Here is a 25,507-nt window from a genome sequence, read left to right as displayed (position 1 = left end):
AGTTTTCCACCTCTTCATTGTTACTTTGTTAAGAGTTCTGAGTAAACTTACCTAAAACAGTACTCATTGTGACACATCCCTACCCACAGGCCATCTATCAAGACCTAGTACTGAACTGCAACAGGTGGAGATTCACAGGATCATGTGAGGCCCCAGCACCAGGTACACAGTGCTGACATGCAACAAAGATGTTCTAGGTTGGAGTACTATGATGTGGGTCATCCGTGGAGCTGGAAGACATAGCAATCATTCGTGGAACACTGATTCTGACCAGGTACTATATTGGCTATCCAACCACACTGTATCCTGAAATAGGTGATTTGGCACTGTTGGTCCTCTTTGATAACTTAAACACAGAGTTAGAAGGCCATCACTGACTAGGAGAAAAGAACCAGCCAACAGGTTTGAGGGTCATCCTTTAATTGATCTGGGCAATACTGCTAAAGTGATAGTGCAGAGCAAGGCAGGAGTTTGGGTTCTATCTCTAATTCTTACCACTATGACAAGCCTAGGCTGGCCAGAGAAGGTTCAACAAGCTGACCTGCTCTAAGAGACAAAGAGAAATTAACTAGCAGTCAAGAAGATGAAAGATACTTCAAACACTGAGTATAATCTGTGTGTGAAGACCAATTCAGAAACAATTATGGCCTGTTTCCAGAACAATAACCATGGCAGAAAGTTGTGTTTGGGAGTAAAGATGGGGTTTCACAGGTAAGTAGTATCAAGTCAGAATCCTGAAGTTCAGACAAAGGACTCTATACTTGAACTATTAGGGGAAGGGGGAGGAAGTAGCCACTAAGCAATCAATTTGACCAGGTTAATGTATAAGGCAGGATGAAAAGAGGGAGAAACTATTGTAACATTTCTGCCAATTTTGTGTCATGAACATACACTTACCTGAAAATCTGGGAAGAAAAATTGTAAAGATTAACTGAAAATGGTTAAAAGAATAAGGTAAACAGGTGGAAAAAATAAGCCCAAATAGGAGTCTTTTGTCTGTGGTATTAAATTATAATGTTAAATGAAGGTATAAATAAAATAGGAATATTCTGAAAGGATATTTAGAACCAGGCTAACTTAAAATAATTATATATATATATTCTTGAGGGTGGGACACAGAGACTAACCCACAAAATTACAATTATCTTATATTGGACAAAGGTGCCAAAAACATGCACTGGAGAGAAGATAACATCTTCAACAAATGGTGCTGGGAAAACTGGAAATCCATATGCAACAAAATGAAATTAAACCCCTCTCTTTCACCATGCACAAAACTTAACTCAAAATGGATCAAGGACCTAGGAATTAAACCAGAGAGACTGTGTCTAATAGAAGAAAAAGTAGGCCCTAATCTTCATCATGTGGGATTAGGCCCCAACTTCCTTAATAAGACTCCTATAGCGCAAAGATTAAAACCAAGAATCAATAAATGGGATGGAATCAAACTAAAAAGTTTCTTCTCAGCAAAAGAAACAATCTGTGAGGTGAATAGAGAGCCCACATCCTGGGAGCAAATTTTTACCCCTCACATATCAGATAGAGCACTAATCTCTAGAGTATATAAAGAACTCAAAAACCTAAGCACACACACACAAAAAAAATCCAATCAACAAATGGGGCAAGGACCTGAAGAGACACAGAAGATGATGTACAATCAATCAATAAACACATGAAAATATGTTCATCATCACTAGCAATTATGGAAATACAAATCAAAACCACTCTTTAAGTTTTCATCTCACTCCAGTCAGAATGGCAGCTATTAAGAAGAAAAACAACAGTAAGTGTTGATGAGGATGTGGGGGAAAGGCATACTCATACATTGTTGGTGGGACTGCAAATTGGTGCAGCCAATATGGAAAGCAGTATGGAGATTCCTTGGAAATCTGGGAATGGAACAACCATTTGACCCAGTTATCCTTCTCCCTGGACTATACCCAAAGGACTTAAAAACAGCAGACTACAGGGACACAGCCACATCAATGTTTATAGCAGCACAATTTATAATAGCTAAACTGTGGAGCCAACCTAGATGCCCCTCAGTGGATGAATGGATAAAAAAAATGTGGCATATATACACAATGGAATTTTACTCAGCAATAAAAGAGAATAAAATCATGACATTTGCAGGTATATGGATAACATTGGAGAAAATAATGCTAAGTGAAGTTAGCCAATCTCAAAAAAACAAATGCCGAAATATTTGCTCCGATATAAGGAGGCTGACTCATAATGGAGTAGGGAGGGGAGTAGTATGGGAGGAATAGATGAATTCTAGATGGTGGGGAGGGGTGGGAGGGAAAGGGAGGGTGCAGGGGATTAGCAAGGATGGTGGAATGTGACAGACATCATTATCAAAAGTACATGTATGAAGACATGAACTGGGTGTCAACATACTTTATATACAACCAGAGATATGAAAAATTGTGGTATATATGTGTAATAAAAATTGTAATGCAAAAAAGTACATGTATGAAGACATGAATTAGTGTGAACATACTTTATATACAAAGATTTGAAAACTTGTGCTCTACAAGTGTAATAAGAATTGTAATGCATTCTGCTGTCGTATAGTTAAAAAATAAATAAAATCAAGAGCTGCTTGGGCTGGGGATGTGGCTCAAGCGGTAGTGTGCTCGCCTGGCATGCGTGCAGCCCGGGTTCGATCCTCAGCACCACATACAAACAAAGATGTTGTGTCTGCCGATAACTAAAAAAATAAATAAATATTTTAAAAAAAAAAGAGTTGCTGAGAAAGAAGACCTCAGGATTTAGGTTGAAAGGAAAAAAAAAAGAACAGTATGGAGGTTCAAAAAAAAAAACAACCTAAAAATAGAACTAATTCAATAATTCCACTACTGGGTATATATCCAAAGAAATGCAATCAGTATATTGAAAAGATATCTGCCCTCCTATGTTCAATGCAGCATTATTTATAAAAAGTCAAGATACAGAATCAACCTAATTATCATCCAATGGATAAAGAAAAGTGGCATACACCTATAAAAAGAGCTACTTAGGAGGTTGAGGCAGAAAGAGTATAAGCTCAAAGCCAGCCTCTGCAATTTAATAAGACCCTGTCTCAAAATAAAAAATGAAAAGGACTTGGGATGTAGCTCAATAGGAAGGCACTCCTGGGTTCAATCCCCAGCATCACACACACACAAAAAAAAGGGGAATAAAGAAACAAAGAAAATGTGGTACATATAATGGAATATAATTCAGCCTCAGAAAAGAAAATCTTGTCATTTGTGACAACAGGGATGCATCTGGATGACATTATGCTAAGAGAAATAAACAGACACAGAACAGGAAGAACCTCACAATACTAACTAATATGTAGAATCTAAAACACTCAAAAGCAAAGAATAGAAGGCTAGTTACTAGGAGCTGGAGGGATTGGAGAGATGTTGGTTTAAGGATACAAAATTTCAGTTAGAGAGGAAGAATATGTTCAAGAGCTCTAGTGTACTACATGGTAACTACAGATAATAATAATGTACTTAGTCTTGGAAACCACTAAAAAAGTAGACTTTAAAGTGTTCTCACCAAGAAAAATATACATGTTAGGTAGTATGTGTGAATTAGCTCAATTCAACCATTCTACAATGTACATACACTTCAAACATCATAATATACACTATATATGTAATCTTAGCCAATTTAAAATAAATTATTTAAAAAGAAAAGCAGGGCTGGGTTGTGGCTCAGCGGTAGAGTGCTTGCCTAGCATGTGCGAGGCCCTGGATTCAATCCTCAGCACCACATAAAAATAATTAAATAAAATAAAGATGATATTGTGTCCAACTAAAAAAATAAATATTTAAAAATAAATAAATAAATAAATAAAAAGAAAAGAAAAGGTAAGAAATTAGATAAATCATTTAAGAAAAGAAACTTATGTTCCCAGAACTAAAGGAGTATTAGGTTTACAAACTGAAAAAGTATAGGCAATTAGAAAAGGGAAACCAAGACAGCTCTGGTCAGATTTAGTTATATGTTCCTACCCAGCCACAGGGGAACCAGAAGCCCAATCCTTTCATATGTTTAGAAGGTAAAAAAATGAAAAAAAAATAGCAAAAGTATTCATCACTACATAACACATTTTATAAAATTTTGGTGTTCTGGTCAACCTCATTATGTTCAAAACAAACCAATTTTGTTTACAAAACCACATCCAAAAATACAGTAGCTACTGATGGGCTTGTGCCGATTTAATTGAGTAGGTAAAGCAAACATTTTATTGTCTTCTACAAAATTCACTCTTCTTTGAAAAGAAAAGAAAGAAGGAAGAAAGGAAGGAAAGGAGAAATATACCAAAGAATAACACTATGAAATTTCAGAACTCTAAAGATAAGGAAATTTTCAAATGTGGTCAAGAGATCACATTACAAAAAGCAGATAAAAATAATATCAAGTCAGGTGCAGCAGTGTATACCTATAATCCCAGCAACTTGGAAGGCTGTAGCAGGAGGATTACAAGTTCTAGGCCAGCCTCAGCAATTTAGGGAGACCTTAAGCAATTTAGTGAGACCCTGTCTCAAAAATAAAAAGAGCTGGGTATTTAGCTCAGTGGTCAAGTGCTTGCCTAGCATGAGCAAGCCCCTAGGTTCAATCCCTAGCAGTCAAAAAAAAAAAAAAAAAAAAAGAAGGAAAGAAAGAAAGAAGAGCATCAAATCTGTCCATAGGAACAATAACTAAACAATGTAAGAACATCTTCTAAATCCTAAGAAAACATGTTTCAGCACAGAATTCTATACTTAGCCAAACTATAAATTAATGTGACAGAAGAATTAAAGTATTTTTTAATATTTGAAGCTGTCACTTCCAAGGATTTACTGATGACTGTGCCCCACCAAAATCAGAAAGAGAAACAAGAGGAAGATGTGGTAATAAGAGAACAGTAGTCTGAAAGATGCCCAACATGCTGGCAAAGGGAATGTCCAGTAACACCAGAGAGCAGCAGGCACAGGGAACAGCTAGATCTGAAGAGAGTGGAGGGGGGCTGGGAATATAGCTCGGTTAGTAGAATGCTTGCCTTGCATGCACAAGGCCCTGGGTTCAGTCCCCAGCACCATAAAAAAAAAAAAAAAAAAAAAAAAAAAAAACTTGGCAAAGGATTCTTAGTTCTTAGTTGAAGAGAATAGAGGACCTGAGGAGGGATGTCTCCAAGAAAAACAGAAAACTGATCAGTTATCTGGTCTTTCTCAATGCACCAAAAAGAGTTTCACTGAATTAGACACAACTACACAGAAAACCAAGTGAATGAGACCATTCTCAGGAAAGTAAAAATTTGTATATGCAATGCAATCACATATGATATGGCTTAAATATGAATTGATACTGATATAGTTCTAATTATAAAACAATGAAAATTTATCTAACTGGAAATTATATAACAATTAATTACTATGATGACAGAATAGGAAGGAGAGCAAGGGGGACAGAGAAGAACTATCACAGAGCTAAATATCTTCCACAACAGAAAGTCAATAGGTAACACTGAAAAGTTAAGAATACCAGTAAAGGATATAAACTAGAAAAAATAGCTGCTAATAGCTGCTAAAAAATAGCTGGAGAAAAGGAGTTGTGTATATAGAAAGGTGGAGCTAAGGCTTGCTGTACTTGCTGTACATAAGTCTTACAGACTTATGTCTTTTTAAAAGATATAAATGTATATTGTCAATAAAAATTAAAATAATTTCAAAGAGAAGAGGAAGCAAGCCTCGTGTTCTTCCATAAAAGGGGGAGGCCACCTGTTCACTCTTTTTTTTTCTCAAAAGGATATTCTCAGATCAGCTGACCAAAACCAATTAGGAATGAAGAGTTTAAACTCATAGACTGTAACTAAAAACCCAACTTCACCTTGTGTGCTTATTTGCACAATACTTCCTCACTCTACTACTTCCCCCAAAAGATTTGATGCCGGGCATACATTTAAAATTAAGGATCCATGATATCTCCTAAAAATTCTTCAAACTCCATCCTGCTATTTCATATTTTCCCTCCATTTCAAAAGTTCCCTTAGAATATATACTATTAAGAGTATATAGTATATGAGAATATACTAGAATAGTCCTAAAGAATGGAACTCCTCCTCTTGTAGACAATAGGACTTACATCCATGGGTTTAGATCATGGCTGTGATCTCACTGTGCCCCAGATGCTTTGCTCTGTGAGGATTGAAGAGAGCATCTTAGACACCAGAACACAAAAAGTCCTTTGCAATTTCTTTCACACTCTACCTAGGTTTCCTTTGCCTTTATGAAATGACTCATTTTATCAGCCCAAGTCAAATAAAATTTCTTCAGCCTCTATGTCTGTACTGTGCCAGACACATCATTAGGATCCATATGGGTTCATACATGTTTGTGAAATCTAGAAAAGACATATACACAAACGTACTTAAATAACCAACAATGTTGTGAGTCAATCCCTGATCTGATCATACTTCTAAAAACTGTCATCTAAAAATCAGTCTATTTCATGCTTTTCAGCAAAATTAATATGTTTAATAAAATTAGTAACAAAAAAAGTTTCCATCACAAGACATTTATTTCACTGTCAAGATCTTGCTTTGTTACTCTATGCTCTCTGGAAGACACACCAGAGAATTCCCAAACCACATTCAGATTTCCAAACATGTAGTCTTTCAACTTAATGGACTCTAGGAAACTTCTGATGAGCATTTCTACAAGCCCCTAAATGTGCCTAGTATTCAGAAAGAGTCACGAGACCACAGATAAATTCATCAGTGCTGGAAGACTCTGGCCCCCTGTCGGGTAAAGATTCAATTTTCAACCCTTTGAAAACTTTGATCAATTACCCTAGGAGCCCAGAGCTTCAGAGAAATCCTATGTAACTCCTCCCTCTTAATGAAAAACTTCTCTCTCAATGAAAATCTAGGTTGAAGGACTTTCCTAAATTAAAATTTTAGAATGTCCAAAAATGCTGTCTTGCTGAATTCATAATATCAGTCAATAGATATTATTCATAAAGCTGCTACCTCTGCTGAATGTTGTACTAGCCACGTAAATCAGAGTCTGCAAGGATTCTTATATGCTAAAAGAGAAATTGCCCAAAATTAATCCTGTGAAAACATCATAAATATTATTGAAATGCTCAAGAATGGAACAAACTAAATGTTAACAATATAATTATTTTATTTAAACTTAAGTAAAAATGATAAGCTCCAAAAAATGGTTAAGTACAATATTAGAAATTTTTTTTTAAATATTTATTTATTTTTTAGTTTTCGGCGGACACAACATCTTTGTTTGTATGTGGTGCTGAGGATCCAACCCGGGCTGCACGTATGCCAGGCGAGCGCGCTACCGCTTGAGCCACATCCCCAGCCCAGAAATTTAAGATTATATAATATCTATGCCTATTTGTCTTGAAACTTATTCCCCCATTTCCACTATCTAGTGGTATGTCCTACTATCACCATATATTATCTCATTTAAATATCATTTCAGGGAAAAGTTATTATATTTACTATGAATTTAATATAATACCTGCTCTCTCCCAGGAACAATTCCTTTTAAATGTTACCTATAAGGTAAGATATAGTAAATTATGAATAACATTTTATAAGGTTGTTAACTTTCCTTTCCTAAAATTTGTTAAGTTCATATTATCCTAATATCTAACCTTTTCATCTTTTAAATGACCTGAGAATTGCAATTTTTTTCTATTAAAATTTATATATTTGAATTTTGAAGCCAATTTTTGGTTTAAAAAATGAGTTTATTTTAGTAAAAAAAAAAATTCTACTATTCTCAAGAAATCACATATGAGGCCCAGCTGGACAGCACATACCCACAATCCCAGCAATCCAGAAGAAGGTTGAGGCAGAAGGTTCACTTGATTACAAGTTCAAGGCCAGCCTAGGCCACATAGCAAGACCCTGTCTCAAAAATAAAAATAAAAAGGGCTAGAGATCCGGCTCCATGGTAGAGCACTTCTGAGTTCAACCCTAGTACCTCAAAGGGAGAATGGAAGGAACGAAAGAAAGGAGAAAGAAAAAAAGAGTCCTGTAGGAGCCCCTGCCTCTGATAATTTAAAAGTCATAATATGGCACTAACAAGACTTACTAAATGAACACCTATACTATGGTCTGGCTATGGACTAATTTTCAAAGATGTTGATCATAAAAAATATCAGGAAAAAAAAAAGAATTTGGGATTGAAAAATTCCTACAGTAGAAAATGATGGACAGCAACTCAATGTAAAGGTATTGAATACAGGTCTAATTTCAATTCCTACAGTATCCCAGCATACAATGGGGCTTTAACTGTCCCAGACCCTTTGAATTTCTCCCTCAAGACCCATGTTACATTCCAATCTGCAAATACCTTTGTTCACAAGCGGTTTCTCTTTAGCTTACAGGTCAGAATTCTCCAAGATTGTGGGTAAAGAGTAGGATAAGAAATTCTCATCATGGCTTACTGCCTTCTAGGTACCATGCCAGTTGTTCCACACCTAACACTTCATTTAATATTTGCAATTACTCCATGACCTAGCTTTCATTAATCATATTTTTAAAATATGAAGACTCAAAACTCGTACTTAGAAGAAATAGGATTTGAATCCCAGGTATTAACTTGAAAGTCCAATTTCCTTTCAAAAAAAAAAAGAGCTACATTTAAACAAATGAATAACCATGCAAATTTTATTTGCAGAAAATTTTAATCGAGGTATCCTACAACTATGTAACAATTCTCAAACTGGGATAAGAGAACATCCTTTGAAACTAAAGTGAGCTAATTTTGAAAGAAAAAGAGAAAAAACGTATTGTGTAGCTATTGTACATATTATACTTGCCTATATCATCGTCTCACTAACCTTTGATTTGCAGAAAAAAATTAAATGCTCTCTAGATCCCTCCTTACCAGTCTCATGCTCTCTAGCAACACCTTTACTATGCTTAAATATATATTTAAGCATACACATAGGCAGAAGGAGCCTGAGATGTAGGTGTACCCCTTAAACAGCAGGCATCTAACATGTGCTAAAATTCTCTAACTGTAAGCAGACAGGGTTTGAGTTGATATTGTCTCCAAAAACAAACAGACCCCCGCTACATTATGGAGCACAGTGACTGCCAACACTGTCTGGGAATATCTGTTCTGAACTGAATGAGAGTGGAAATCGCCACCTGCTGGGTACTGATTCAAAACATTGCTTTCCCACAGCACCTGATCTCCTGCAATTTCTCCTCAGGAAGTTCTTTTGTGGCACAGGTTTTGACAAGGTGGCTGGTTTTCCCATTGTTTTCAGATGTTCTGTGACAAGTTATCAAAAACATTTAAGCACCATCCTCTTCCAAAGAGAAGTCATTAGATGTGCCCACTCAGAAGTTAGTCTGAGTTAGTTCTATAATAACTCTGTGGCATTCTCCCTTGTGTAGCACCACAGGGACACAAGCATGCCACTGTTGCTCCAATGACCCAAGTGAACCCAAGCAGAGGCGGAAGTCATATGACCAGGGTAGCTCTCTAAAGAAGCTGGATCTTGTCCAATTTTCACAGAGAAGCCTGTTCCTGTCTTCAGGGCAGAATTTAACAGCTACAGAACCAGAAAGCTGAGAAAGGTACTTAAGGTCAGCTGTACAAAGAAACAGTGGACACAAATCAAAATGGCAAGATTGCAGGGATAGCAAGTAGGCTCCCCACAACCAAATATTCCCTTTGGTTAAATAGTTTAAATAGTTAAAGTACCATTCCCCTCTTAAAGTTTTCTTTTCCAAGAAAAGTAGCTCTTTATACCATCAGTTTTTCTTATCTTAGGAGGAAGTAAATTTTCTATTCTCCAGCATTTAAATAGACAGTATTTAATAGAGACAAGCACCCTGGAAGTTGACTCCTAGAGGTGGGGAAAGCATACAGCAAGAAGCTGGTGACACAGAGACAGAATTCCCCCTACTTCCTAAGGGCTCTCCCTAACATCAGCTGACACTCAACTATTCAGGTGTTAAGGATCCACATCCCTAGCCATTTCCTGTTCTTCTCACTCTACACCCATATCATGTATACCACACAAACCAAAAGGTAAATATATAAACACTTGAATTTTAAACACTTTGTATATAAACACTTTGTATTTTTGTTTCTTGTTTTTAAATGTAAGGATGCTAGGGGTGTAGCTCAGTAATACAGGACTTGCCTAGCATGTGTGAGGCCCTAGGTTCAATCCCCACAACTGCAATTTTAAAAAAAGACACGAGAAATTGGAGAAAGTTTCAAAAAAGTGGAAGGATGTAAGCTTGACTTCCAAGGTCAGAGATAATCTCCAACAGCAGAGAAGATAATGTCCATCGGCATTCCAAACAGAGCAACAGCCCCAAAGAATAAAACCAAAGACCAAGCCAGCCTAATAAAAGCTGAGTACCTGAGAGTACATATGTGGAGGAGAGACAGAGGTGGTAACAGGAATGGGGTCAAAATGCCAGGATCTTCAGAGAGTGAGCAAAGTATGGGGACTTGATTCATCAGGTAGTTACAAGGCCATTTTAAGTTCCTAGAAAAGGCAGTATGAGACTGGTAAACAGGGATCTGAAGAGGATTTTTTTTCTGCAAATCACAAGGTACCAAGACAATGATGAAAGTCATATATAATATGTAACAGTAGCTATTCAATACATCTTTTTTCCTTTCTTGAAATTGAACTTTAAAGTCAAATCCTCATGCTTCTACCTATGATTTGTGACTTTTTATACTTTAAAATGTGACAAATAGCCAGGCAAGCTGGCACAGGCCTGTAATCCCAGCAGCTTAGAGGCTGGGGCAGGAGGATTGCAAGTTCAAAGTCACCTCAGCAACTGAGCAAGACCTTCTTAAAATACAAAATAAAAATGAGCTGGGGATGTGGCTCAGTGGTTAAGCACCCCTAGGTTCAATTCCTGGTACCAAAAAACAAGTGATAAATAAAGCTAAAGAATTTAACCTTTATTTATTTTGTTTTTTATTAGTGCTGAGGATCAACCCAGTGCTTTACCCATGCTAGGCAAGCGTTCTACCACTGAGCTACAATTCCAGCCCAGCAATTGTGAATATTAAATGAGGTATGGAACAAGTGGCATGGTACCTAGAAGGCAGGGAACCACAATAAGACCAAAATAAGTAGGTACCATAGAAGAAGTCAAGGTATCTTAGGAGACCAATGGTAGAAAATCCAGCAGAGAACAAGCAGACCTACAAGGAAAAGGTGAAATAATGAAAGTAACTATTTCAAGAAGACAATATAAAAGCAATTGGAATTATGAATAAGGCTACCATCTATTTATTGCTCAAGAATTATTTAACTCTGTTTCTCATATAATATTCACACTATATTCTTCCTGGTTGAGACTAGGTCCATTCTATAGATTGAGGAAAATATAGCTCAGAGACTAAATTAAGTTTTCAAGATCACACAGTACCTGTCAGAGTTATAACAGAAACACAAGTATCTATGATTCCAAGACCCAAGTTATTTCTAGAATGCTGTATAAATGTTCTTGAGAGTAAAAAATATACTATACAATCTGATTACTTGACTCACAATTTTACCAGAACTTATCAAACATTTCTATTTCCAATCTTGAGAATTCCCACCTGGTTAACTTAATTTATATACTTGCTGACATTATTTGGCTACTCCCACCAACTAATTCATTTCCTTTAGCTAAAAACAGACTATAATAATAAGTTAAAATACATATTTTTAATAAATAAGAAGATAAATAAAAATTTGTTCTATTTGAAACAACAATAAATTAAAATATAACAAAACCCAGATGTAAAAAAACTAGCTATGATGCTACCATTGTGATTTATGTGTGTGACAGAATGAGCCTTCCTAGGAATAGGAGGAAGAGGTACATCAACGACATATTTTTATGGAAGAAACATTAAGATTTAATCAATACTCTGCCAGGCAGATGAACAAATACAAAATAAAGGCTCTACTCACATAAAGATTTATGATACATTCATGAAACAAGAGAAGGAAAACATAGCAAAGCGTTCAATCACATTCAATCAATGAAAAGTGGGGGTAGGATATAAATTGACCACTGGAACTTTGAGTCTTGAAATCCAGAGAACTGCGCTGGCCAGAGAAGGAAGAAAAAGATCTGAACTCCAAGACCAGGTAACACCCCTGATTTACAATTCTACTGGATGACCATTCTAAGTAATATGAAGACTCAAAGAAATTCAGAAACTAGAGGGATTCTCAAGATCATCTGTCTGGTTTTTGTTTTGAGGACACTGATTTACAGCAGTTTTAGATTTATAGCAAAACTAAGCAGAGGTACAGAATTTCTACATATGCCTTGTCTCCACACACGAACTGCCATTATCAACATCTGCCATCAAAGTGGAACTGATGAACTTGTAATGTGTCTGTTTGACAAATTTGGAAAATACAAGCCAGCGGACTGAGGTCTTCTGTGTAATGTCAATGGCCAGGTACCACCAAAAACTAGGACTCCTGTACCTGGGTACCAGTCCTGCATTGGTCCTAATCCTGTATCTCTCCCAGTTAAACCACAATGCATTCAGACTCTCTGGCATTCCTTCCACAAGATGTCTAATTTCAACTTGATTTGTGAAAGTAACTATTGTCAAGCAATAAAATGATTTAACTTTAGGATATAGAAAGAACTTTACTTTGAGATGTTCTTGAGCATTATCAGCAACAATGCCTATTTTCTGGACTTCACATGCTACTCACATGACCCACAAGTTCACTATATTATGTAATTACTAGCATAACACTACACACAGTCAACCACAGTATTCATCTGCAGACTAAAATTATTATTTTTTTCTTCCTGGAGGCAGAAATATGGAGGTAGTTTCCCTGATAAAACTCCTATTATATGCCTAAGACATGAATCATGCCTTTTTGTTTAGTGTATCCACATTGTATATGCTACTTACCCTTTAGTCATTTAGTAGCAGTCTTAGTGATCAGATCAACTGTTGCTGTACTGAATGCTTGTGTTCAAGTAACCCATACTTTACTTTAAAGTAGCCTCAAAACACAGGAATAGTGATGTTGGCAATTCAGAAATGCTCAAGACAAGCAATAAAGTGCTTCCTTTAACTATCATCTCACATCATCATAAGAGTAAGTATAATACAATATTTAGAGAGAAAGACTGCTTTCATATAACATTATGGCATATTGTTATAATTGCTCTATTTGTTATTCTTAATCTCCTTCTGAGCCTAATTTTTAAATTAAACTTTATTATAGGTATGTATTTAGGTACTGGAAAAAAGGTTTCAGACATGACACTTGGGGTCAGGCATCCCATAGATAAGGGAGGACTACTGTACTTTTAAATGAGTATCCAAGAGTTGCAAAGTTGACTAGTCAATCATTTCAAATAGGGCAACTGCATATCCTGTTGGTGGGAAAGTTTGCTTTCCTTAAAAAGAGCTATCTCTCCAAAAATATTTTAAAATTTGATGAAAGAAGTAAAGCATCTCAAGGTTTCCCCAACTCCAGTAGTTCTTATATGCTTGATGAAGACACAGAGGGTAGTAGTTGTTCTCTATATATGTGTTCAATGAGTGAGTTTGAGGTTATATAATACAGGTAAGGTAACTGTATCCAAAATGTTTGATACAAAAAGTGTTTCAGATTTTGAATTTTGGGGGTTTTCAAATATGTGCATATACACATATACATAATGACATATTTGGGGGATGGGATCCATGTCTATGTATAAAATTCATTCATGATTCTATTGTTTTGGGGTTTGTTTGTTTGTAGTACTAGGGAGTGAACCTAGGGCTTTACACATGCTAGGCAAATGTTCTACCACTCAGCTACATCCCAGTCCTTATTCGTGTTTCATATATGCAGAGCGTGAGGGTAATTTTATACAATATTTTTTAGTGCACCACAGTGTAGACTACAAGTAATCACATGAAGTCGGTTATGGAATTTTCCACTTCTGGCATCATGTCAGTACTCAGAAAGTTCTGAATTTCGGATTATTTTGAATTTTGGATTTTTGGATTAGGAATGCTAAACTGGTAATGACTGCTTAAAGACAAGTCCAAAATTTTTTTGAAGGTAAGGAGAGGGTCAGGGAAACTAAACTTTGTAGAGATACAAAACTAAAATAAATGGGTTTCTTCCGTGGAAAATTAACAGAAGCACTGAAGTTTCTCCATACATAAAGAAATAATCTCTCTCAAAACTGCAATACATACAGCACAACTGAGCTCCTTCATCCATTGCAGTGAAGATCATTACAACTTCTTTCCCTCCCCAGAGTCCACAACACAAACTTAATTCACAATATTCAGAGAAAATAAAAATATTTTCCCTCCCAGAAAACTAATTACTTTTTGCTGGTAAACAATCTCATATCTACAGCTAATTGGAGATCCTTAAATACTCCCATGTCAATTTCCAAAATGATCATAAGGAACACCGTATTTCCATCAGTCATTGGCATCTTTGAATAAAGCATTCTTGTTGGATACTGTGCACCTCTCAATAGGTACTTACATAACTGCCTCACCTCCTGATCCTTCTGATATGCTTTCATGTCCATTTTATCAAAATTTTCTCACTTACTTCAATCAGAAAATAAAAGATTAACTTCTCCCCATATTTGCTTACAGAAATTTTGCTTACTAAATAGAAAAATGATATACATAGATATAAAGATAAGAATGACAGAATTTGTCAAAATGATATAAAGTAAAGAATCTCTGAATCTCTAATTAATCTATGACTACAGCTTACATCAGAATTCTGAATCTGCAGTATTCATGACAGAGTTGTAGAATGCAGGTTCCTGGCCTTCTCCCCACAATGCAAACAATTAAAGCTATTTGGGGGCTCAGGAATCTTCATGTTTAACAGGACTCTCAGATGATTCTGATATAGAAACACAGAAGGATGGTAGAGAAGGAGGTAATGCAACAGATTACAGTCAATCAGAGAGAGCCTGAGTTTCAAATTCAGTATTGTCTCCAGTCATGTGATCATAGATTTAACTTCCCTAGGTTTCAGTTTACTCCTCTGTTAACAGAAGGATATAGGACTGATAAATAAGATGCCTTCCTGCTACAAAATTTTGTAATATGTTTTTTTTTAAAGTAGCATTATAAATGTGACACTCTTAAATTTTCTTACAAAATAGCATTTGAAATGTTTATAAGAAACAATATTTACTAAAGGATTTCTACATTACAATTTAGGGGTCTTGCAGTGCATGGCGGCCTCTGCCTGTAATCCCAACAACTTGGGAAGCTAAGGCAGGAGGATCTCAAGTTCAAGGGCAGCTTCAGCAATTTATCAAGGTCCTAAGCAACCCAGGGAGATCATGTTTCTCAAAATAAAGAATAAGAGACGGGGATGTCAGTCAGTGGTTAAGCACCCCTAGGTTCAGTCCCTGGTACCAAGAAAAAAATAATAGTAATTTAGGAGTCTCTGTACCTTAAGCATGCCTGATACCTAGTTCAAAGTCAAATTGCACATACTTGCGTGTGCGGGCACATACACACACCCCTATCTATCTTGAATGTTAGGGCAGGTGTCCACAAAGTGTTCAGCTGAAAAACTTATCAGAATCAGGGATAAGAGCAGTTAATTAGGATATTTTTCCAGATTTTAAAGACAACAATTTGACATCATTAACCACATTCTAAAAGAACCTGGCACCAGCTAAGTGGCACCTTTTTAGGAAGTAATTACCAGCAGCTACTTTTATCTCAGGCATTGCTTTGGGGGAGAAAGGCCTAACTATACAGAGAGCTAGAAGTTGCAACCCGAATGTCTCAACATTTTAAAAAATCTGTACAGTTTGCCGGAGCTGAGATTAAACATTTATCCTTCTCTTGCAACCACTTTGGTTTCCAGGGAACTGACTGTTACAGCTCAGGCAGGCTGAGGAGCGGTACATCCGTAGACACACAACACACAGCAAAGTTGACTGAAAATTTTCAAAGTGTCTTTTTATGCCTTTAACTCAAAGATGAACACATTTCAAGGTGACCCAATCCTCAAGTGACAGAGAGTGTTTTAAAAGGGCCAGAACTCTCCACTTAAACAATTTCTAGTGACATGTTTAAATCACATCCTCAAGGGCTCTGTCTGCTGTCTCATTTACTAGTCTTTCTTTCCTGGCAGAGGCATCCCATTTTAAATGAGTGCTTGAAGTTTGTCTTCCTTCCTAATAATTAAAATCCACAGAGCTCAGCTGCTTTTAAAAAATGTTTTTTAACTTAGCAGGCACCATGAAGGACTTTTAATTATTTAATTATACAACAAATTCAAATTATTTCTTTATAGTTTTTCTATTTATCAAAGCAATATCAGAATAACAAAAGATAGCTTACAATCAAAAGGTAAAAGACTTCAAAGTAGAATGAAAGTAAGCTTTCATAAAAGGATGTACCATTTAAATCTAAAAATGTACATAGTCACTATGTTGACTCTGTATTTCATATATAGAAGGATTTTTCTTCACTAAAATATTCTTAGCCACTATAATATAATGAGAAGATTACATCAAAAATCTGAAAATTGGGTTTCCTATATTTAATGAAACATGCCATGCTGCTTTTGCTTAGTGTCCTTGTACAAGCTATTCCTTGTCAGAAATATTCCTTCCAAAAAAAAAAACACCCCCCCCGGACTGTCAGTGACTTCATCTTTATCTTTCCTACCATGTTTCTATTGTCAGCTTTATCATAGTATATATAATGATTTACAAGAATGAGCTCAGGGAGAGCAGAAACCAGGTTAGTCTCTCCTTGGTATCCATTACCAAGTGCCAGAACACTAGGCACTCCACATAGAATGTTCCTATGTGTATAAAAGTAAAATTTTTAATTTTATTCTGGCCCCTTTCTCCCTCCTTTCCTAAGCAAATACTCTAAACCAGTGGGATAAAAATGAGGGAGGTGAAAAGACAGGCATTTGAGCCAGGTTGCAATGGGGGCACCCCACATCCAGAGTGGGTTTATAGGAACCCAAACAGGTGAAGAGGACACCGGCACATGGGGCAGCTCAGAGTCTACTCATAAGGAGAGATTCTGCATGAAGGGGCTGCCAGATAAGGAAAGCAAAGCCTAGGCAGGCCCTTGAGGTTATCCACATGGAAAGGCAGCCTGGCACAGAGGGCCACAGACAATGACTAGGGTAAGTGGGATGGATATCCACAAGGACAGCAGCCTGCTGCAAGCGGGTGGAGGGTAAGCAAGATGGGGAGAACTGGCCAACTCAGGTGTCAGAGTCTGAGACAGTTAAGAAGAAACTTGACTGGGGGTAGAAGAAGTGTGGCCCTGCATGAGGAGAGATTCAAATATGAAAAGGGAGAAAGATGGAATAAATCCTATAGTGTTGGACCAGAACTAGACACATCTCTTAGTGAACTCTTGGCTTTCCTGATATAGAGAGATACTGATAGAATAATAATAGGTAGATACAGAAGTAAATTTGTGTTGCTGAACACATGCACACACATCACACATGTACATACACATACATTTTTCAATTCTGCTAACTGAGGGGCTTAGGAACAGGGACATCCCAGTTACTGCAGCATACCTAGTATTCAGAACTTAGCTTCTTAATATCATTATCTACTGAAAAAATGTTCCTTGGCGAACAGGCTCCAGTATGGGAACAGAAAATTTAAGATATGCTCAAAACACCCTTGAGACAGAAATGAAGAAATGTAGCAGTTGGGGGGAGGGGCAGCTACGGAAGAACAGAGGTACTTTATAATTAGACAGAGGGCAGTGAAAGGAGAGGTGGGTGTATGGGAAAAGGAATGATAGTAGAATGAATCAAACATTATTATCCTATGTGCACATATGATTACACAACCAGTGTGATTGTACATCATGTACAACTAGAAAAAAGAGAAATTACACTCCATTAATGTATAATATATCAAAATGCATTCTACTGTCATATATAATAATTTTTTTTTAAAAAAAAGAGGGGGCTGGGGATATAGCTCAGTTTGTAGAGTGCTTGCCTCACATGCACAAGGTTCAAGCCCCAGCACCACTAAAAACAAAAAAAGAAGAAGAAATGTAGCAATTGGACATGATAGCACACAACTATAATTCCAACTACTCTGGAGGCTAAGGTAGAAGGATCACAAGTTCAAGGCCAGTTTGAGCAACTTAGTGAGATCCTGTCTCAAAACAAAAATAAAATTAAAAGGGCCAGTGATGTAGCTCAGTGGTTTCAAATCCCCAGTACTAACAAAAAAAAAAAAAATTTGTTTTAATTAAATTATTAAAGAAAGAGAAAGTGGGACATAGTGGTATATGTCTGTAATCCCAGCAACTTGGGAGGCTGAGACAGGAGGATCATGAGCTTAAAGCCAACCCTAGAAAATTCAGCAAAGTGCTAAGCAACTTAATGAGATTTTGTCTCAAAATTTAAAAAAATGAGCTGGGGATGTGAGTCAGTGATTAAGTACTCCTAGGTTCAATTCCTGGTACCAAAAAAAAAAAAGGAAGAGAAGTCAGCTAGAAGGAGCTACTACTATCAAAATCTGAAAAGACTTGAGTATTAAAGTAAATAATAATAGTTAACAATTATAATTAATTGGGAAGATAAGAAACCTCAAATACATAACAACATAAATAAGTAACTGGGCTGGATTTGTAGCTCAGTTGGTAGAGAGCTTGCCTAGCGTATGTGAGGCACTGGGTTCAGTCCTCAGCACCACATTAAAAAAATAAAATAAAATGAAAGTATTGTGTCGATCTACTATAAAAAATACTTTTTAAAAATTTGTAATTGAATAAATAACTATTAATTAAAGTTGGCAGAGGAAAAAGATACCTAAATAGTTTCAAAGTACCTACCATAAAATACATATTAATTACAAAGGCTAAAACTTAACTCTACAGTGGAGTAGCATGGCAGATACCATCTTACTCAAGTGATCAAAATATCACCAATTATGAGACCAATCAAAATCATGTGCTACCTCCAAGATGCAATGAGAAAACAGCATAATTTCTGTGGTATTCCTGGGAAAGATGCATAACTTACATCTAACCACAAAAAAAATATTAGCTTATAAGCAGGAAATACTAAAGTATCCAGGGTTAGTGGAACCCAATGTCAATCACGCATTTTCCTCAAATGGTTCAGAGGGAAAAATTCTTTGTATGGTATATGAAACTCTGCTAAAGGTTTGAGGTTGTTTCAAAGTTAAAAAAAAATTATTATTATGGCTTATAATCACTACTCCATAAGAGAAAAATAAATCCATCAAGATAAATATCACAATCACATAAAAATAAGGACATTTTCCTCATTAGGAATCATGTACTTTGACTCTGTCAAAGTGATAATATTGGCATTGGTATCTTACTACTGTCTAATCTGCTTACTACAAGTGTAGCCAGTTGTCCAGTTTTGGATCTTTCAGAAAGATCTAGTTCAGAATTGCACACTGCCTTTAGTTGGCCTGTCTCTTTACAAAGTTGATGTTATTTTACTTGGACCTTTATTCCTTATTTTGTTCACTTATATGCAGTGCTGAGAATTGAACCCAGTGCCTCACACATGCTAGGCAAGCGTTCTACCACTGAGCCACAACCCCAGCCCCCCAACTCTTTTTATTTTTTATTTTATGACAGGGTCTTGCTAAATTGATTAGAGACTCACTAAATTGCCAAGGCTAGCTTTGAACTTACAATCCTCCTGCCTTAGCCTCTCGAATCACTTGGATTACAGGTGTGCACCACCACATCCACGAATAAGTATTAAGAAGAAAAAACATTGACATAAACACAAATATTAATCGATTGCATTATTTAAAAAAAAAAAACTCAAGTTAACTGCACTTGAGAAATTCCTTGTAGAAATCTAAAAATTTTCAATTCTACTTGACCACATGAATGAAGAGTTAAAGTTTCCACACATTTAATAAAGAATATGCTACCTTATTCTTTTAATTTTAAGTAGAGATTGGTTTTTTTAACTCAAGTTTTTTTTGTTTTGTTTTGTTTTGTTTTGGTATCAAGGGATTGAAGCCAGGAGTCTTTAACCACTGAGCCACATCCCCAGCTCTTTTGTGATTTTATTTAGAGACAAGGTCTCACTGAGTTGTTTAGAGTCTCCTGGAGTTGCTGAGACTGGCTCAGAACTTGTGATCCTCCTGCCTCAACCTCCCAAGCTGCTGGGATTATAGGCATGCACCACCACACCCAGCTAAACTTTAATGTCCTCTATCTCAATAATTATGATAATGAATATTCTGTAAAGATGATATTAGTCATTTCTCACTTGAAATTCACAGATTCCTTAAACTGTTTACATTTTGTGTACAACTGAAGAGATATTCCACTTTCCTCAGAAAACTATTAAGAAAACATTTGAAAAGAAGCAACACTAGGTTCATCTTTTAAAAGCCTCTTGACACACCTTTAAGACAAAAGTCGTCACAAAACTGAATTTTAACAACATTCAGAAAGAGGAAGAAGGTGCAGTACTTTACTGAACCTGTCCCCATGTTGGGGCAAACAGGTGGATACCCAGGGTCCCCAAGCAGGAAGTAGTTCTAAATTTATTCCTTCATTCAAGGATATTTCTGAGGGTCATCTGTGTTACAGAAACTATTTTAACCAAGTGCCTGGGATACATAAGCAAACAAAAGGAAGATCGCCGCCCCTGTGATACCTACATTTTAGGCAAAATTAAGAGAAGTCTAGAAAAAGAGAGAAGATATCCATTAATTTTAATAGACCACAGAGGGTGTAATAGGAATAGGAGGGCCACAGAGATATGATAGAGTGGTTCTCAAAATTGAACTTAGAATCACTCAGATGACTTGGTAAATCTCAGAATTCTGGGCTCTACCTTCTAACATCAAGATTAGAGGGTCTATTCCCCATTTGGAAAACCTCTTTGTATGTCCAAATGCCATGCTAAAAATGTTTTCATTGCAGGGTTTTTATCATGAGGGTCAGATTTCATGTCAAATCTTTCTTTTTTTTAAGTCCATGAACTAGAAGTATATATAGTACACTGAAATAAACATTACAATAATTAGATCAGGGGGCTGGGGATGTGGCTCAAGCGGTAGCGCGCTCGCCTGGCATGCGTGCGGCCCGGGTTCAATCCTCAGCACCACATACAAACAAAGATGCTGTGCCCGCCGATAACTAAAAAATAAATATTAAAAAAAAAATTCTCTCTCTCTACCTCTCTCTACCTCTCTCTCTCTTAAAAAAAAAAAAAAATAATAATTAGATCAGGAATAATTCTAATCTTGTGCTAACTGTATTTTCTAAAATTTTTACAATAAACATCAATTTCTTTTTATAAGAAAGTTAATTCATCTAAAAAATTAGTTGCAGTGTTAATTAAAAGGACTTTCAATTTCAAAACACTATAAAACTCATCAATCAATATAATGCATAAATTAATACTGAATGATTTTCCCCTAGTAAATAAATAATTCAAATAGCTTACTTTAGTATTTGAGGCCAAATCTCTCTAAATTAAAGGTAAATACCAGTTAAGGAAAAACACCTTTGCAATATATCTGATTTTAATGAAGAAACTAATAAAAACAAAGCTATGATCATTTAAAAAGGGGCATGAAAATCACATTTATTCTAAACAGCAATTGTTTTGTCTATACTATCATTCTTCAACAAATAAATGAAAGTGATTCTAATTTTTGCAAACTAAAAAAGTAACAATAGTTTAATTGTATTACTTGAAAGAAAAATCTTAAAACTTAAGTTTCAGGGAAATTATGGCATATCCTCATTGTGACCTAGTCACATAGCCAGTATCCTTGGAAATACCAAAGTAAGACACAAAACACTACAACTCTAGCCCCCATCCATCTTTCAAGATCTTCCAATCTATCAAATACTCATTTGTTGTTAAAGTTTACATTCCAGAGATAGAACTTCAAGTTTAAAACATAATCTTCTGGAGAGGAGTGACTAAAACAGAATGCATTTCGTGAAGAAATTAACTGTCTATAAAAGCAGATTTAGACTCTAACACTCAACAAAAATTCCACTCTTAAAGTTACAATTGTTTAATAATAATCATTTTTAAAGTACCTGTTTGAATTTTCGAAAAATAAGTCCTGAAAACAGAACTTTCTTACACACTATTATTTATTTAGCTCTTACTATGCACCCACAATGTACTACTTTACATGTATCTTCTTAGTTCATCTCCAAATCATGAGGTAAATACCTTTGTAATTACTATTTTACAGATAAAGAAACTTGGAATGCTTTAAAAAAAATCATATAGCTAATAAGTTAAAGATTCAGAATATTAAAGCTAGCCAAGTTATATATTTAAACCACTAACCTTATGTGAATTACAAATTTTTCGTTTAGGAAATATGAAATAAGCTTTCTAACCAGTAATATCTGAACTAATACCAATAAAAGGAAAGATGGAAACTGGAGGTGTACCTCAGTGGTAGAATACTTGCCTAGCACATGTTAGGCAGGGCCTTGGGTTTGGACCAGAAAAACAATAAGTGAAAAATGGTAAAAGAATACAGGCACTTTTACAATTTTGATAAACAGCTAAGATCATACACAATTAACGATGCTATATTTTTTGCACAGAGCCATGACTACTTTTCCAACCAGCATGGCACCTGGGGGGGAAGGCCATTTTAGAGATAGTTATGTTAAAAATAATTTTCAGAAATCCAGCATTAAATCGCATATGTATTGGATTAAAAGGGGGAAAGCAGGGGTTTTGTCTGGTTTTATTTGGGGTTTTGCTGTTGTTTGCAACCAGAGAGTTAAGAGGTGAACGGCTAGGGCGAAAGATGCAAACCAATCCTTCCCCACTCCTCCCGCTCACAGGAACCAGGCGAGGGCGCCCAGGCCACAGAGCTCAGCGGGGCTCCGCCTCTGCCTAGGGTCGCCGCCGCCGGCGCCACCGCTTCCCGGCCACCGGGTACCTCTACGGACGCTCGGCCGGCGCGAGCCCCGCGCGAAACACCGCGGAACGGGAAGCGGAGAAAAGGAAGGAGGCGACCCGGGGGCCCTTACCGAGCTCGGTGCCCCGAGTATGAGCAGCCATGACGCTGGCCGCCAAGGCGCTGCCAGCCACTGCGCTCCCGCCGCACTTCGCGTTCAGCCCTTCCGCCTTCGGCCCCTCTCGCGCCGCCTAGCCCCGCCCCCGCCGCTCCTGCCGCTCCCGCGACTCCAGCCTCGGCAGCACTGTCTGGCCTGTGCCCTCCCCTGCCCCAGTTCCTGCCTTCCCTGGTGCCCTGCTACCCCGCCCCGGGTGCGCGCCCCCGGCACTGCCTAGCTTCCGGAAGCAAGGCTCCCAAAACCGGTTTAAAATGCTAAGCTGGACTCCATGGGGTAGACCTGTAAATTCCAGGAAATCGGGAGGCTGGGGAAGGAGAATCTCAAGTTCGAGGTCAGCCTCTGCAATTTATCAAATTTAAAAGGGCTGGAGATGTGGCCCCGTGGTAGAGCACCCCTGGGGAACCTAGAGTAACTGTGAAAGACCCTAGCCCAGTAACCCCGAGGCCTAACCCCTGGTTATAGAATAACCAGGGCATGTCACAAACCTGCGCAGGCACCAGAAGTGTTTTTAAAATCAGTTAAGTGTAACCGATTAAAAGGGAAAAACAGAATGGTTGGGAAAGAGCAGAAAAATAGATTCCAGGGCATGCCTGAATAAACAGGGGCTAATAAGCAGGAACAGAAAAATCAGAATGCTCATATGTAACTGTCATGTGGTATTGTTCCAGGAACATAAAATGAAAAATAACTTTACCCTTTAGGTAACCTATATGCTGGGTTCAAAATAGCCAATAAGAAACCTGTTGCTTACTGTGCGCGCGAAACCTGCCCCTTGACCCTATAAAAAACCTGTACCCCAAAGCCCGGTGTGCCAGCTCACCAAAGCTCCGGCTGAGGTTTCGCTGAGCACCCGCAGGCGTCTGTGTCTGAATAAACCTCATGCGTTTGCAGCCAGTGCCTCGTGCGTCTTTCCTGGACAGGGAATCGGTGGGTCTTTCAACTGAAGAAAAATAAATTAACTGAAGTTGCCCAACTGCGCTGAAATATATGTATATAAAGGAACTTTTAACTGTAAGATTACATGACAATAGGGAAGAGGAAATCCCTACCCCACCCACACACATAGCCCTCAAATTCTGTCCAAGCCCCTGAGCCCTAATCTGAAATGTCATCAGTGATCCTTTAGATATGTGAGAGCAACCAAGGAGCAATCCGGAGCACCAAAGCACACTGTGACTTCTGAAATCTGTGAAAGAACAGCTATGTGGCCTGAAAAACCAAGGGCCTAAGACTGAGACCAGGTTCTCAGCCTAGCTCCAACGATAATTAAATATGTGATATGGCACAGATCAAGCACACTGCTGACCTTCCTTTTCCTCATCTGTAAGAGATAACCTTGACAATTTTTTTGATCTCTAAGCTTCTTCAGTCTCTAAAATTCTATGATTCTGTGATACTAAGGTTGTCTGGTGGCTCTCAACAACTTCATCTTAAGTTACTAGCCAATTTATCTGCCCTCATAATCAGAGGCATCGAGTTCTATGGAAAGAGGAGAAAAAAAAAATCTCATCTGTGGCCTGTTTACCATGAGACAATTATATTTCTAGATCCTTTTAGATGTATGAAAGCATTTGAGTTTCAAGAAAATCCTGCCAGTTCTATATTACATTGCCACACTTACAGACAGCAAGTTCTGTAGAGAAAGGCATGCTAGTACAGTGGAAAAATGGTGGACTCCAAAAAGGCCCAAACTTATTAAAATGCCAGGTATTCTACTTAATGATTAGAAGATTCTAGGAATACTTATCTGCAAAATGGAGATGATCAAAAGTATTTGATTTGCAAAACTATACACCTATAAAGCAACAAGTACATAGCATGGCACATAGTGTTCAATAAATGGAAGCCATTAATGTTAGCTATAATCGAGCTAAAAGGAAAATAATCCTGCTTTTACTCCCTTACATTGAGCTGCCTTTCAGACTTATTCACATACAGCAACTGCTGAATATTTTGGATTCATATATGTAATAGCTTTTCCCTTTATTTTTATTTAATCCTGGGAGAAAAGCAGACCCTGAAAAGCCTGGAGCTAGGCTAGAAATTACAACCAGACCATTGTTCCCTAGATGAACATAATAAGCACTTTTACAAAATACCAACATCAGCCAAGGCCACTGTGACCAACATGAATCAAAAACAAGGCAACTTTTGATCCTATGTGAACACGGAAAAACTGTGAATATTGTACAATCCACAAAAAAATGACCAAATAGCTCTTATCCCAGCTAATACAGATGATTGCCACTTATTTTCCCATGAGTTTAGCCTCACTCCATTCTTCCTATGTTATGGATAAATATGAAACCCTATCATATAATTATCACCATTTTCTGCCAAATCCAATCCATGAGAAAGCCTGCCTCCCTTAACCTTCCCCAAACCTCCCACACAAACCCAAATCCTGTTTGTAACACCATCTT

At 37.1% G+C, this 25,507-nt stretch overlaps 1 protein-coding gene across 3 annotated transcripts in view; it reads right to left on the bottom strand.

Annotated features, from left to right (window-relative positions):
* The window catches only part of Dera (deoxyribose-phosphate aldolase), a 112,999-nt gene extending 89,833 nt beyond the window's left edge, over window positions 1–23,166 (bottom strand). The window contains exon 1 of one of the 3 annotated variants that reach the window (XM_076852705.1): window positions 23,040–23,166. In XM_076852705.1, coding sequence (XP_076708820.1) covers window positions 23,040–23,070 — 31 coding nt within the window. In that variant the 5' untranslated portion in view covers window positions 23,071–23,166. The remainder of the gene's footprint in view (window positions 1–23,039) is intronic. The other 2 variants (XM_076852703.1, XM_076852704.1) reach the window with 2 other exon arrangements.
* Between the last annotated feature and the right edge of the window lie 2,341 nt (window positions 23,167–25,507).

This window comes from Callospermophilus lateralis, chromosome 4 (genome assembly GCF_048772815.1).
Source record: "Callospermophilus lateralis isolate mCalLat2 chromosome 4, mCalLat2.hap1, whole genome shotgun sequence".
NCBI classification, from domain to species: domain Eukaryota; kingdom Metazoa; phylum Chordata; class Mammalia; order Rodentia; family Sciuridae; genus Callospermophilus; species Callospermophilus lateralis.
Note: the sequence above shows the minus strand (reverse complement) of the source record. Positions and strands in the feature narration are given on the sequence as shown.